The following is a 14,702-nucleotide window of genomic DNA, read 5'->3' as shown; positions in this document are numbered from 1 at the left end:
GGGTTATTGGATTGAACTGGAATCCTTCTCCTACAGTCAGATACCACCTCACATGTTGATGATGATGGAAGCGTTGGCGGTCTCATCATCATCATTGTGTCCGATGTAACGTAAGGCTATACAGTTAAGAGCTATTTGGCAACGTTGGAAGTACTTTGCAGATACGGGGAACCAAATACTTCTGTTTTTCGACATAGTATTGGCACTTCGTCAGCGAATTCCCCCTTGCCTGCAGGAATGCATCAATGGAGCCAAGCTCGATCATCATTCACGAAACCGTTATTCGTTCCGGCTGCAGGAATGTGAGCCATATTACTGTGTAACTTGATTGGGTTTCACTAAAGTATGCTTATTCCACTGCATTCATTACGATGCCAGTGGAAGGTAAAACCCTTAGGGCTCAGCTAACGGAATTTATTTCCCTGGTTGAGCAATTCCAGATAGTGGAAGACTGCATGACTTGCTTAGAACAGGCCTTTGTCTGGAACGTATGTTGACAGCTACTTAGAATTAAGTTGTTTCTAAAGCTCAATCTCATTCGGAGGAACAGTTGGAAGTTTGAATTTATAAGGAATGTATATCTATATATTCAGCCCATTGTCAACACATGGTAGTATTGAAGAATTTCATGGATAATGCAATACTAGTAGTAGAGGCTACTGATACTTACTTAGTACTGCTAATTGAGAACATATCATAGATCTAGTTTACCTTAATCCACTATGAACACGCTGCAGCATCACACAACATTCGAAGGATACTCCACCTCCTCCAAGCTCCCAAACTCCTCCTTAATCGTCCTCACACTTACAAACCGCTGCAAATGTGCCATCGTGCCCGTCTTATCATTTGTCCCAGAGTCCCGACTACCCCCAAATGGCTGCTGTGCGACCGTCGACCCCGTACACTTCGTATTCAAGTACAACATGCCCGCCGCATGACGCAGCGCTGTCTGCGCCTGTCGCGACGCATAAGGGTCCTTCGCATAGATACTCCCCGTCAAGGCATAGCGCGATGTCCCGTCCACCAGTTTCAGCGTCTCTTCCCACTCGTTGTCCGGGTACACATATACGCCTAGAATCGGGCCAAACAGCTCCCGGGACATGATCTCATGCTTCGGGTTCGTGGTGCGATACACAGTCGGGTGTACGTAGTATCCCTGACTCTTATCGGCGATACCGCCGGCAATGAGTTCGAGTTCGGGATCGTTGCGTGCGGAGTGAATAACCTCCGCGAGACGGTCGAAGGCGCGTTCGTGGATGACGGGGTTGATGAAGTGGGCGTATTCGTCGACAGGGCCGACAGACAGGCGGGAGAGGTGGTCCTTCAATGTTTGCTGAAAAGCAGGCCAGACGGATTCGGCGATGTACACGCGGGAATTAGCGGAGCATTTCTGGCCCTGGTATTCGAACGCCCCGCGGATGGTGTTAAGAGCTGCGTTGGTGATGTCTGCTGAGGGGTGCACGAGGCCCCAGTTCTTGCCGCCGGTTTCGCCAATCACGCGCGGGTAGGAGTTGTAGATACCCTCCCCGATGGCATTGCCGATTTTCTTCTGCAGGCCTTTGAAGACTTGCGTGGAGCCGATGAATGTGAGGGCGCCAAATTCGGGACGATGGAGGATCGTGTTGGTTACTTGTTCGGCGTCGCCGGGAAGGAATTGGATTACGTCTTTGGGGAGACCGGCTTCGAGAAGGATCTGGTGCAGGAGCCAGCTGGCGTGGAGGGCTGAGTCGGATGGTTTCCAGATAACGACGTTACCTAGGAGGGCGGCTGGGCCGATGAGGGTTGCGCCTAGTGCGGTGAAGTTGAATGGGGCGATGGCGTAGACAAAACCCTCTAGGGGGCGGTATTCGAGCTTGTTCCAGGTGCCGGGGAGGTGAACTTTGGGCTGCTGGGCGAAGAGTGACCAGCACTCTTGGATGTAGTGACGGAAGAAGTCGACTGTTTCTGCGGCGGCGTCGATCTCGGCTTGCCAGATGTTCTTGCCTTGGCCTAGCATGGTGGCGGCAACAATTTCAGAGCGGTATTTGCCTGCGATGAGCTCGGAGGCGCGCAGGAAGATGGCCGCGCGGTCTTCGAAGGGCATGGCCTCCCAAGCTGGTTTGGCTTTGAGGGCTGCATCCACGGCGGTGTTAACCTGCTCGGGCGTAGCGGATGCATATTCGGCAACTACCTCGTTGTGGCGTGAAGGGTTCTTTTGGATTTGGGATTTGATAGTTTGTGTCTAACTGGTTAGTTGCGTGGGTTCGATCACAGGAGAGGTGACTTACTGTGGAGCCATTGATGGTGAGTGGGATGTTGAAGGGCATCTCGCTCTTCAGTTTCTGTAGGGCTTGCGTCAACTCGGCCCTCTCGGGTGAGCCTTTTGCGTAATCGAGCTGGTGTTGTTAGTGAGTGTCATGGTATCGAAGGAGACACTTACTGGCTTCTCATTCTCGAACTTGGGAGGATGCCATAGACTGAGGGCTCGCAGTGGCTGACCTGCCCTCCGGCTGGTGTGCAGGATTGATGCGCGCACGCGAATTGAGAAGTAAAGTGTCCGCATGATGGTCTATTAGTCCTGTATATACTGAGTGTAAAGCGAGACTTTTCGGGCAAGGAAGGGTATTTGTAGAGCAGCTGTCGGGAGGAGTCCCGAGCGGGGAGTGTGGCATCCCCGCAATCCCAATTGCAACTGCAAGGAGACCTGCAGCTGCATCCAATCGTGACGTGTCGTACTACTCGATAAGTGGCCAAGAGATGGCCATGATGCACCAACCATTGAGATAACTTCGGTGTAGGTACCGACTGTTCTCGTGCGTCTATCCTTTCGGGTGCCGATCCCGAGGGTCCCTCATTCATGCATCCAGATACGCAGCAATCGGGCTCGCGTAGTCTCAGCAAGTTCATCGCATTGAAGAGTGTGATATGATAGCTATTGAAGTTATAATCCAGTCGTAATCTGTTCTCATTGACCGAACCCAGGTTCAGGATATTGAAGGGTGAAGCGGTTTTCAAAGGGTGATAAACGCAATCATAGATGAGATAGAATGTTAGTTAATCCCCAAAATATATATCCAATGACTCTGCTGGTCTATAATGTTATTCAAAAGAACTAAACCATAAACCCGAGCAATCAAGCTTAGATCTACTCAGCTTCCTCAGCTTCCTCCTCACTCTGTGCAGCCATTTCGTGGTAGAACCCTCGCCATATATCCAATGAATCTACTGGTTGGTCTTCCTCATCGTCCAACTCATCCCATTCGTTCCATTGCCCCAAGCTCATCAGATGCCTCATAGTTGGCCGGCCATGGGGACAATTCCACGGCTTATCAATGGTGCCCATATTATGTACCACCTTCTGCATCTGCTTGACCGTCAAGGTCTTGCCGATCATGATGCTCGACCGACATGCCCGCATGGCGAACATCTTCCGCACTTTGCTCGGACGGGGTATATACATTCCTGATGCTGATCGTGCAGCGTTGGTAGGCGTCTCCGACAATAATACAATGAGCTCTTCTAAATCCCGAACCCCAAAGACCACTTCTTTGCTCAAGGGCAGCGAGACCAACTTGCAGCGGCGCCCGATAGGCTCGTCTCCGCTTTCGTCCACTTCTACAATGAAGCCGTTCTTTTCCAGCGCGGCTTGGTTCTCAATGACAATTTCCTCCTCCACTGCAGTGAGATCGAGGCGCTTCGGTTGGACGAGGCGCTGATTCTGCACTACGGTTTCTGCCTGCAGTCGTTCGAAGTTGAACTTTTCATCAGAGGCATGCTGGTCTATGATGAAGAGTTCGTCTTTTGCTGATAATCCAGCACCCGTGTCATCGGCAGATGATCGCGTAGCTAGAATGAACCCGAGATTGAACTGCCCAACTATCCGCATGTTGGCAAAGTCGTCTTTGCTGACCGTTAAAGATAGTCTTTCCTCAGCCGTTTCTTGTTGCGCTGCCATCTCATCTTCGCCCTGTGAAGGGCCGTGGTGCTCTTCCCAACGGCGGAGGCTTTCCTGTAGTTGCCCAAGCTGTGATTGTATCTTGGAAAGAGAACCATCGATAGTACTCATTAGCTGCACAGTAGAGTCACGGTGAGCAGCCCCCTTATTCATCTTGTTGGCGCGATGAATGTTGTTGTCTTGGGGCAATGCTGCTTTGTCCTCTGCTTCTTGGATGAGTCGTTGGACTTCTGCTTCTTCATGGTGCTTTTTCTCTTCCTCGCTTATGTTCTCCCTCGCGGAGCTAAGCTGTTGTGATTTTTGAGAATCATTGCCATTGCTGGCTTCGTGGTTATGGTGGTCACTGCTAACATCTTCGGGAGGGTGATCCTCATTGTCTGACGGAGCATAAGATTGAGATTCATCATCTTCCACTTCTTCCTCGACTTCTTCTTCTTCCTCTTCTTCCTCTACAGGCTCCTCACTTGCATCTTCGGCCTCGTCATCCAGAATTTCTTCGTCTTCACTTTCCGGCTCCATTTGTGATCCTGGAGCAGCAAAATCCCTCATATGCTTGCCGAATATGCTAGGACGCGAAGGGGTGTGTATCCGTCTTTTGCGGGTCGTAGGGCCAGCGGCATCACCAGCACCTACGGACCGCTTTCTGGGCAACCCACTCCCCACCATAGACGTAACGGTCCGGTTGCCGATAGTAATGGTAGCCATCTCAGGAGGCATTCGCCTTGGCCGCATCCGATCAAACGCGTTTTGGATAGTATTGGGTGTTTCCTCCAGGGGGTCGGCTATCTGCGTCGACGAAGGCTCCTCAGGAGCCATGTCTTGAGACGAGAGATTATCGTCACGCTGTTGGGGGGCTTCTTCCGCGGTTTCCTCTGGTGTGAGATGCTGTGGTTCACCAGGGGAGTCCTGCCTCACGAAGAGGTCATTGTCTTCTTCCATTGGTTCAGACTGGTCTTGAGGTGACGAAGGCATAGGCTTCTCTTGTACGCTTGGTGCATCCCGTCCTGCAGGAGAGGACACTGCCGGACTACTGCCACGGGCACCAAGGCCGCTCAAGAAGCTCTTCATCCGGTCCTGCGAGCTCGACTGCACTTCTCCAGTCCCCTGGCTTCCCACTGGTTCCTGATCATCAGCCGCCGAGGAATTCACATCATCCACTGCAGACCGGTTCGGACTCTGAGTCTGAGACTGCAAACTTCCCAAGCGTTGTTTGATAGTAGGAGTCGGCTTCGACCCAACAACCAACGACTGCGGCACCGTCTGATCCGACGACTCAAACAGTTGCGCCAGCGACTCCTTTAGCGAATCAATCAGCGCTCCCGCATCATGCAACAGAATGGTCCGCTTATCCGGCGACACATTAACATCATAAGCGTTCGTATCCATATGGAAATCAGCAAACACAAAGGGCGACTGAGACACGTTAAACGACTTATACACCTCATTAAACGCCTTTGCAATCTGCGGCAACCCACACGGGCGGGAATTCACAAAGAACATCTGCCGATCCGGAGTCTGTCTCCCCTCCCCAAACACCGGTTTCGAGACATGTCCGCGAACTGTGAGTTTATTCAGCTCCCCAGACCCAGTAATTCTTCTCCCTGCCGCAGCAGACGGCTCAAACTCCAGTGCCAAATCCAGCGGAATCAGCGCCAGCAGCGTCTTCGCCCCATACACATTGGCAATATTCTCCTTCGTTGTCTGATTTCCATTCGTGCTAAACACGACCACATTCTTCGTTTTGCCCACCGAATTTCGGACGCTGAAGCGCACCCCCGTGCTGACGCACGCATACGCATGTAACAGGTTCAACACCTTGCCATACTCGCGCTTGATGTTCTTCTCCAGCTCTCGCCGCCGTACCGGTAACCCCTTGAAGATACTCTCCACTGAAGCTGTTGTGCCTTTTTGTCCCGCGACTATCTGCGTCTTTTTCAATTTCCCGGAGGGTTCGAAATCGAGTCGGGTGGCTTTCGGAGCTTGATTCGCCTGCGCAGTGGTAATGCGGAAGTCGGATAATGCACATAGGGATGATAGCGCTTCACCGCGGAATCCAAAGGTGTGGAGAGTGGTGAGGTCTTCGTAGGAGGAGAGTTTGGAGGTGTAGTGCTTCAATGCGACGTTGGCGTAGTTATCGGGAGAGATTCCGCTGCCGTTGTCTTGGACTTCGATTAAGTCTAGACCATTATTTTTGAAGCGAATTTCTAGAGTAGTTTGAATAAAGTTAGCGACACCGATCTATGGCATGCAATATGGGCTGGATTTAGGTGGTTGTTGTTGTACCTATTGAGGTTGCTCCGGCATCGAGACTGTTTTCGACCAGTTCCTTTGCAACGGAGCACAAGTCAACGATGACTTGACCGGATTGGATTTGATGGATCTGTAGTGTACGGATTAGAAGATATTTTGGAAGAAATACCAGGCAGACGTACCGAGCGGGCCTCGATGGCCTTGATGGTCGCCATGTTCATGCCATGGTGAGAGTGAAACTTGAGAGGGCAGAAAACGCGGTGACACGCGCCCGCCGGCCACTTTACGCGGTGGCTGCGATAAGCGCATCTCCGGGCGGGAGTCTCTACATCTACGAGCCGATACAAGAACAACCAGTTACACTATTCCAATAGCATCAATACCATTCTTGTGCACTCAACGGATTGTAATAATATACATGCAAATTCTTTAAAGACAACAGCAGCTGAGCATGGTATGTCGCAAAGTAACAATAGACGAATTCAGTTGCAGAATGGCGGCACCCACTATGACGTAGAACGGCAGGAAACTGTACAACTACGAGAAAAAGAAATATCGTTGTTCAACGCCCAACTCCCGGTCATAAGTGATCTCTTAACTCAAATCCACGATCAGTAGGTGTCAAAGCGGTCCGGTAGAACCACCGGTGCGATCAGGGTCCACAGGTAGATTCCATAGCACACCCAGGCACTGATGATCTTCACCCAGCTGGCCCAGTAGGTGCGACCAACGGGCGCGAAGTCATCGACGGCCTCCGGGTCCAGGTTCTGAGTCAGCAAGGTGGCTACCCAGGTGGTGGCCAAGAAAAAGATAATGTGGAACAAAGAGTAATTATACTGCGTCGATCCCTTTTCGTCGTCCTTGGTGTCATACTCGTCGGATTCGTCGTCGCTGTCATCCAGCGCACTGGCGGGCAAAGCACCGCTCTCGACTGCCGCCCGAAGAGCCTCGGCCCGCATCTCGCGACGAGTGGTTGGCTGCTGGGTCACAAGACCATGCTCGTTGTCATCCGATCCCAGCTGCGAGTAGTTGTGCCCCCCTTTCGAGCCTAGCGCAATGCCCTGGGTGGCCGCGCGGGTGGTCGTATACGCGATGGTAGCCATGGTGACAATCGCACCCAAAACGATACTAGCCGTTCGGGTGCCTCGGGCGCGAATCAGAGGGTTGCAGTGACGGTCATCTGGCTCCATGGACACCGCAGACATGGTGAGATAAGTGCAATAAACTGTGACCATGGCGGCCTGGGCCAATCCTGCTCTGGGGTTGGATTCCTGCACCATGGGCTGCACCGATATGATCGAAATAATGAGGAAGACAACGAGGTTAATCTAGCACGGAAGTAAGCACGAGGCCTGAGACGGCAGATGACAAGACTGTAGGAGACGCAGAAAACTTACAGTAATCGCAGCCTGGTTCATGGCGCATCCGCTGTGGGCAAAGAAGACATACATCAAGACCGTCATGACGAGAGATGCAATGTACATGCCCACAGTGGAGCCGATCAGAAGGCCACGCCACGTGCGTGAATCGCTATCTTCGATCTTCTGCAGGCACAGTTCGGCCCATGAGTGCGCCAGATCCACCAAGAGGATGAGACCCAGCAGGAGGAACAACATGGCGCAGATAAAGGCGATATAATGGCCGTAGACGAAGAAAAACGACTCGGGGATGAAGAATGAAGCGACAACGAGCGCAAGCCACAGAATAATCTTGGGGCCCCAGAACCCATTCTGAAGGACCGCACGGCCATCCTTGGAGGACCTGACACCAAGCAGCATGAAGGCGAGGATCAAGTGGAAGAGCCCGAGACCGAAGTTGATTCGATGGACGGCCACCCAACCATAGCATTCTTTCCCATCGCATCTGATTTCCATGTAATCTAGTGTCATGTGTTGTAACTTTTTGAGCGCCCATGGCGTGAGCATTATCCAGGAGATGATCGAATTGAACAAGAGGATGAAGGCATAGGCGATTCTCGTAGCCATACTGTTCGTCGGTGCCTAATGTCAGCCAAATCCACCATCACGAAGCGCAAGGCTAATTTTTCCAGTTGAATGTCGCTGACCTGTTCTGAAACTTCCCGCATGCACTACATACTGCCGAGCAGGTTGCTGCGCCGCAGCACGATGTCGCGAGGGTGATGAGCTACCTTGATGTCAGTGGGGGGGGAGTAGATGGCGGTGATGGAGGTGCACGTACCGTGCTGGCACTGGGGAGAGCCAGCAGAGGCAGAGATAAGAGGGCACCCATGATGGATGAAGAAGAGTGTCACTCCCTCTCACTAAAGACAATTGTTTGATCCAGATACAGAAGCGGGACAATATTAACCAGCCTGGGGATACTGGAGGAAGATGAAGACGGAATGGCAGGAGGAGAAGACGCGGAGGTTCGCCGCCTTCGTCATGTGCCGGGGATCTTAGCGGATGGTTGGTTTCTTACGCGCGGCCAGCAAAGTCGGCTACATTAACACCATGAGGTGATTTCAATAGCAAGCTAGTTAGTCGCACTATACTATAATACTAAGTAGCTGTTCGGAAGGAGGCAGCACCTGCCAAACCTAGTAGTTTCAGCAGTTATGCTTTCCCTCCACAATAATGTCTGGGGATGTTACTCCACGTGATGGAGCATGCATTAAAGTCACGTGCTTGTGTATCCGGGGCAAGTGTGCCGGTAATGATGACCTTATCGGCGATAAGCGACTGGCTGTCAGGTCTGTCACACTCATTTGAGGTGGTACTGCAGTTACCATACGATACCATACTACGTACTATGACTTCCCCTCCGATCTCGTCCGTCCGGGGAGACTAGCCTGAGTTGAGCTGACGAGTCCGACGGGACACATTTGGGGACACTTTGCTCCTTGACTAACTAATTGATTGCGTAGGAGGGTGGAGTGGACTAAATTTCCATTGCTGCTGAAAAGGACATCCAAACACTAACTAACTAGTTACTCACGTCGCTCTTTTCTTTTTCCTGTTTCTTTCCCTTCTTCCTCTTCTTGCACTCTTTTCTGCCCTTCTTTTTTTTCTTGTGTTTTTCTGTCCTTCCTTAACTACCACCCTAACTACTACTACACCACTACTACTATCATCCGTGGTGCGGTTATCTATGGTCGAGGTCTAGCCGGCCGTCCTTACTTCGCTCTCCTCCGGTTATCGTGACGTGATAACGTTTATCCACTGCACCACCATCCCGGCCAACGAACTACAAATACTAGTCGTCCGGCCACTGCGACCCTCCCCCGCATATTTCGATGCGAAGAGTTGCCTACTGGCCTTCCCCCGGTGTCCTCGCCCTTCCCATCCCGCATCGCCATGGCCGCAGCATCGCCCAATAAATCGAAGCGGATCGTTTCCGTCGTAGCGGCCACCCTGGTTGCTCTCGCGTGTGGTACCAACGTGCGCTTCTTCCCTTCTCTAGATTCATATGAAGCTGGTTGTTGAGCACGAGTCTGATATCCGTGACAGTATGCATACTCGGCATGGGCGCCCCAATTCGCGCAGCAAATGAAGATCTCCTCCACCGAAAGCAACTTCATTGTAAGCCACCCATTGCGCCCGTCACCCAGAGTTCAACGTTAATTGATAATACTTCCAGGGCGCGGCTGGGAATTTGGGCATGTATGCATCGGGAATCCCATTAGGTCTGTTGACAGATGCTCGAGGTCCGCGTCTGACGACCTTCTTGGGTGCAATCACGCTGGGAATTGGCTACTATCCCATCTATCTGGGTATGCCCCATATTGAACCCTGCGGACCTTGAAACTAGCTGACGTCTGCATGTACAGCATACGTCAAGGGCCCTGGGTCGATGGCCATTATCTTCCTGTCGTTTTTCGCTTTCTTGACTGGCTTCGGAAGTTGCTCGGCCTTCTCAGCGTCCATTAAGACATGTACGCCAAGCCTTTCCAATGGGTCTGTTATCCTGTATGGCTGACAACATCGTTTAGCGGCTTCCAACTTCCCCGATCACCGTGGAACAGCGACCGCTTTCCCCTTGGCCGCTTTTGGGCTAAGCGCGTTCTTCTGGTCGACCGTTTCCTCGGTTCTCTTCAAGGACGATACCGGCCGCTTCCTCCTTTTGCTGGCTCTGGGAACTTGTGCCCTAAACCTCGTTTCGATCCCGTTTCTTCGTATTTTGCCTCCTAGTGAGCCATATATGCCACTTGGACGGGGCAGGTCCCCTGGCGTAGAATCTCAACGACTGCGCACTACTAGATCTACCGAATTCCGGCACAGCCTGGAAGAATCTGATGAAGCAGGTACGCAGACCTTTATAACCTATGAATCCTGTCCCGCAGCGCGTGACACATCGCACTCGGTCGTGTCGAGTCCCCATCACCCCGGCCACAGCCCCGATATTGACGAAACATCCTCCTTGGTGTCCAAAGTTCCCTCACGCTCATCCCGAGACTTCCTCAACCAACACGAGGAGGATGACGATGCTCTCTCCGATGTTGCTCCCGAATCCCCGCACCCGGACGTTCGCGGCTTGGCGATGCTTCCGAAGATTGAGTTCTGGCAACTCTTTTTGACGATGGCGCTTCTTTCTGGAATCGGTTTGATGACTATCAAGTTAGTACCATTATCTTATCTCTGTACAAAACTGATGCTAACCGTTCAATAGCAACATTGGCAACAGCGTAAGGCAACTCCGCACAGTCCCATTCATGTCAGCTGACTGTATTTTCGCAGGCCAAGGCACTTTGGCAGTACTACGACGACAGCGCAAGCCCGAAGTTTATTCAACAGCGCCAGGTTATGCATGTCTCGATTCTGTCTTTTGGAAACTTTATTGGTCGACTTTCTAGCGGTATGCCGGCACCTTCAATGTTCAGAATTGGCTGCTAACCTCCTATAGGTATTGGCTCCGACCTTCTGGTGAAGAAGCTGAACATGTCGCGATTCTGGTGCTTGTTCATCTCCGCCTTTGTCTTCACCGTCACCCAACTTGCAGGCTCTGCCATCTCCAACCCTCACCAATTAGCCGTTGTATCCGGCTTTACCGGTATCGCATACGGCTTCCTTTTCGGCGTCTTCCCGTCGCTGGTCGCCCACACCTTCGGCATCGGCGGCCTGTCCCAGAATTGGGGTGTCATGACGCTTGCGCCCGTGTTCAGTGGCAACGTCTTCAACCTGCTCTACGGCAGTATCTACGACCGCCACTCGATTGTCGAGCCTAACGGAGACCGCGATTGCCCGGATGGTCTGGCTTGTTACCAGTCTGCGTACTACACGACGTTCTTGTCCGGTGTGGCCGGTGTGGTCGTCTGTCTGTGGAGTATCCTGCACGAGAGACGCATCCATGGTGCGATGCACAAGAAGGTTGAGCATGACCGACTTGCCTAGGATGGAAGAGTACTTTCGAAGCCTTTAGAAGTAAGAGGCTGAAAGCGGTGACTTTTATTTTGTCTTCCTCGTAAATATACCCAGGGGATATGTGCCAATTTAACAGGCAATTTGGTTGGGATTTTCAACATAGAGGGTTCACAATTTCATATAGACAATCATTGATTTTTCAAAGTGTTTCCAATAATCTCATCGTATGGGCAGTGCTGTCATGTAACTTCTCTGGGGAATTCAAACCTACCCACGTAGTTCCGGCCTAAGCAACTCCAACAATACACGAAGCTACATCCTCAATACTGTCCGAACTATAGTCTCCTCACATCTATAAATGCACCTATTCCATATTTCTACAGATACCCAAGGACTATCTTACACGTCAATACCTATCTATCTAGTAAATAATACATCAATAATCCTCCCCCCTCACCCACTCATCCTCCATCAACAACTCCCTCGCACTCGGCCTCTCCCCAGGATCCCAGCTCAACGTCTTTCGCAGGAACCGCAGAAACAGTCTTTTCCTGTCGCCCTCGAGTCGCGTCACTCGATCATCTAGAGAGCCTCCTGGAATGCCTACGTGATTTCTCCAATTACCTATAGATCCGCAATTGAACTAGTCAGCCAGGACTCAATCCCTTAAACTTACATAGATACTAGTAATAGGTAAAAAAGACATACCACCTCGATCCCAAAACCTCCAACTCTCTTCACTCCGAGCACCCAGAAACTCAACAGGCGGATGCCCAAGCAGGGCTATCATCTCTGCGAAGCGACAAGCATGGTCATTCTGTGTAAGCAGGTGTGGGGTATTGGTGAAGAGGTGGTTCGATTGGAGTAGCGTCCATGCCTTAAGCATCACCCATAGTTAGTTTTACTTTAGTTACTTCAACGGAAGTTGGTAGGTAGGTAGTTAAGGAGCTGTTACCGTCTGCCCTAAAGCCCATATATCCACCTTCTCATCCCACCCCATATTAAGCATTACTTCCGGAGCTCTATATAAACCCGGCATGATAGGACCAGTCTGTGTGCCTGTATCAGGCGGGAGTAATAATCTCGCCTCCCCCAGATCAGCGAGCATAGGTTCCCCGGTTGTGAAGGGCATTCCGCGCGTAGCGTAGATGGTTCTATTATCCGGAAGGTGGTTTTTCTTCCGCGGAGCAGGCTCGTTGAGTTCTTCCTCTTCTAGGTCGGTTAGGATTGAGGTGTCTTCGATGCCTAGGAGGATGTTGGTTGGTTGGATGTCTAACCATATCTTAGTAAACTATCTATGGATGAATGTGAGAGGGAGATTGGGGCTCTGTGGTTTACCTGTATGAACCACATTAGCCGAATGAAGATAATCTAGCGCAATGAGCATAAACCGGATGGTAACGCGGAGGAGATCCTCCGGTAATGCGTTGCCTTCGAGACACTGGACGTAATCGCAGATGTCCATTCCGGATGGCTGGTAGAGAATACATGGGTGGATTCCGTGGGGACCTTGGATCTCGAAGGAGTCGTAGACGAGGCGGTTGTATTTCTGGCCTACATGTTTACTGTGTTCGGCTTTGGTGTGGAAGGCTTGTAGGTGTTTGGATATGCGGATCTCCGGGAGGTGGGTGTGTTGGGTGCTGCGGACGTGGAGTTTTAGGGTTAGGTAGTTGTTGGTTCTGGAGTACGTAGTTAGAGTGGTTTATGGGGGTTGTGAGGAGTAACTAGATAAGTGTGTGTGTGTGTGTGAAGGTAGTATGCATACTGTAGATCACGACATAGCCAGACGGTGGATGAGGATCCGAAGCCGAGTTTGGTGATGACTTGGTATCGGGAATTGAAGACCTCACCGATGTGGACGGGGTAGAATCGCTCGGCTCGGTAGTCGGGTAGAGATTCTTCTTCTAGTTTGGGGATGTTATTGAGGAGTTCGTACCCTGTTGTGGGGAATGTGCGTGGTGGTGATGGGGATGAGAGGGAGCTTGTATGTCTGTGTTGATAGGGGTGCAGGGGGGAGGAGGTAATGGGCTGTCGCGATGGTTTGGGACGGCTGATAATGCTATTGATAGGGCTACAGAGACGCAGTACTGTCTTCATAGCTGCGTGAGCTATCTGAATGGTGATGTTTGAAGAAGCTAAATCCATAGAAAGAGAGACACGTGCTCTGTCATGTGTCTAGTCCTATCGACATGCATCCCTGTTCTGCCTATTCGAGATGAACTCCGATTATTATCCGTTCTCATCACTGACACCTCAATTCTATCTCAGCCATGACTGCTCTACATAGAGGGTTCCCTCATGCCAGCATCATGAATGCGCCCTTACACCTGATCCATAGATAGGAAGAGGCAGCCAGATGCCTATCCATCTACCTCCGATAAGTACTAGAGCCAACGAGCATTACGCTCCAAATGGCGACATTCCCCCTACCTGCACTAAGTCATTACCTACCATTACCCCCTCACCTACCAATATGCTCTATGTAAACATGAACCCAGATAACATTAGTCTCACCAAACCAACAATAGGTTAGTGTAACTGCATCCCTCTCCTTCAAAAGCGGGGAACTCTCCAATCAGCACATCCCCGACCGTCGGGAATATAGATAGTATATAGATAGATCATAGATAGGATGAAAATCTGCTTATGGTTATAAACAAGCAAATTTGAGTGAGGAGATGCCGATCAACGTCGTATCCCGGACGGACAACAAATCAGGTTGGGCCAATAATAAAGGGAGGATTTGCGTGATGGGCATTGATAAGGGCAGATTGCAGATTGCATTGTAAGGAGGTCGGGTACAATTCCGGGTACTCCGGACTCGTGACCAGTGCACATCCATCCATCGCACTGATAAGGAAGGAATCGGATCGACGGAGTGGAGTAGATGCGAGTGGTGAGATGAGATGGGATGCCCAGGTTTGGGGGTTTCATCATTAAAGTGGGATGATATAGGGTCGGTGGTCTTGAGGATTAGGTTAGGTTGGGTTACAATGGGGATACTGTGAAGGCTTCCTTCCGCCTTCGGAAGTATAGGATGTGATCACTCGATACTGTTGCATTGGATGATCGGTATTACGACAGACAATATTGGAAGGAAGACAGTAGTTAGATTCAGGGAGTTAATAATAACACGAATTACTTTGAACACATGTGAACCCTTTACAGGTCCTTTGCTTTTTTTGCTCTTTCTGAGG

General features: G+C 51.0%; 6 protein-coding genes across 6 annotated transcripts; 2 read left to right on the top strand and 4 right to left on the bottom strand.

Moving 5' to 3' along the window:
* Positions 1 to 560: 560 nt before the first annotated feature.
* BO85DRAFT_467356 (L-glutamate gamma-semialdehyde dehydrogenase) lies at positions 561 to 2,609 on the bottom strand. Its single transcript, XM_025662183.1, has 3 exons — positions 2,423 to 2,609; positions 2,271 to 2,378; positions 561 to 2,224 (listed from the first exon to the last, which is right to left on the bottom strand). Exons 1-3 carry the CDS (start codon positions 2,543 to 2,545, stop codon positions 740 to 742), a joined length of 1,716 nt encoding a protein of 571 aa, XP_025517548.1. The 5' UTR covers positions 2,546 to 2,609; the 3' UTR covers positions 561 to 739.
* Positions 2,610 to 2,782: 173 nt separating this feature from the next.
* On the bottom strand, positions 2,783 to 6,406 carry BO85DRAFT_518422 (ATP-binding mismatch repair protein PMS1). The gene is made up of 3 exons (XM_025664972.1): positions 6,370 to 6,406; positions 6,221 to 6,317; positions 2,783 to 6,141 (listed from the first exon to the last, which is right to left on the bottom strand). The coding sequence occupies exons 1-3, from the start codon at positions 6,400 to 6,402 to the stop codon at positions 3,128 to 3,130; spliced, it is 3,144 nt and encodes a 1,047-aa protein (XP_025517547.1). The 5' UTR covers positions 6,403 to 6,406; the 3' UTR covers positions 2,783 to 3,127.
* A 392-nt stretch (positions 6,407 to 6,798) lies between these two features.
* Positions 6,799 to 8,172, bottom strand: BO85DRAFT_367669 (serine incorporator domain-containing protein; the record flags this gene model as incomplete). The annotated part of the gene is made up of 2 exons (XM_025655826.1): positions 6,799 to 7,515; positions 7,585 to 8,172. The coding sequence occupies 2 exons, from the start codon at positions 8,170 to 8,172 to the stop codon at positions 6,799 to 6,801; spliced, it is 1,305 nt and encodes a 434-aa protein (XP_025517546.1).
* Positions 8,173 to 9,141: 969 nt separating this feature from the next.
* BO85DRAFT_447506 (putative MFS transporter) lies at positions 9,142 to 11,709 on the top strand. The gene is made up of 8 exons (XM_025659740.1): positions 9,142 to 9,585; positions 9,655 to 9,726; positions 9,785 to 9,917; positions 9,975 to 10,079; positions 10,137 to 10,761; positions 10,814 to 10,829; positions 10,882 to 10,999; positions 11,048 to 11,709. The coding sequence occupies exons 1-8, from the start codon at positions 9,502 to 9,504 to the stop codon at positions 11,533 to 11,535; spliced, it is 1,641 nt and encodes a 546-aa protein (XP_025517545.1). The 5' UTR covers positions 9,142 to 9,501; the 3' UTR covers positions 11,536 to 11,709.
* A 164-nt stretch (positions 11,710 to 11,873) lies between these two features.
* Positions 11,874 to 13,641, bottom strand: BO85DRAFT_447505 (kinase-like protein). The gene is made up of 5 exons (XM_025659739.1): positions 13,271 to 13,641; positions 12,844 to 13,184; positions 12,461 to 12,777; positions 12,214 to 12,382; positions 11,874 to 12,129 (listed from the first exon to the last, which is right to left on the bottom strand). Exons 1-5 carry the CDS (start codon positions 13,600 to 13,602, stop codon positions 11,942 to 11,944), a joined length of 1,347 nt encoding a protein of 448 aa, XP_025517544.1. The 5' UTR covers positions 13,603 to 13,641; the 3' UTR covers positions 11,874 to 11,941.
* BO85DRAFT_447504 (uncharacterized protein) lies at positions 13,612 to 14,451 on the top strand (the record flags this gene model as incomplete). The annotated part of the gene is made up of 1 exon (XM_025659738.1): positions 13,612 to 14,451. A coding segment is annotated over exon 1 (172 nt), but the record flags the coding sequence as incomplete, so codon positions are not given.
* Positions 14,452 to 14,702: the final 251 nt, after the last annotated feature.

This window comes from Aspergillus piperis, assembly GCF_003184755.1.
Source record: "Aspergillus piperis CBS 112811 unplaced genomic scaffold BO85scaffold_5, whole genome shotgun sequence".
NCBI lineage: Eukaryota > Fungi > Ascomycota > Eurotiomycetes > Eurotiales > Aspergillaceae > Aspergillus > Aspergillus piperis.
Note: the sequence above shows the minus strand (reverse complement) of the source record. Positions and strands in the feature narration are given on the sequence as shown.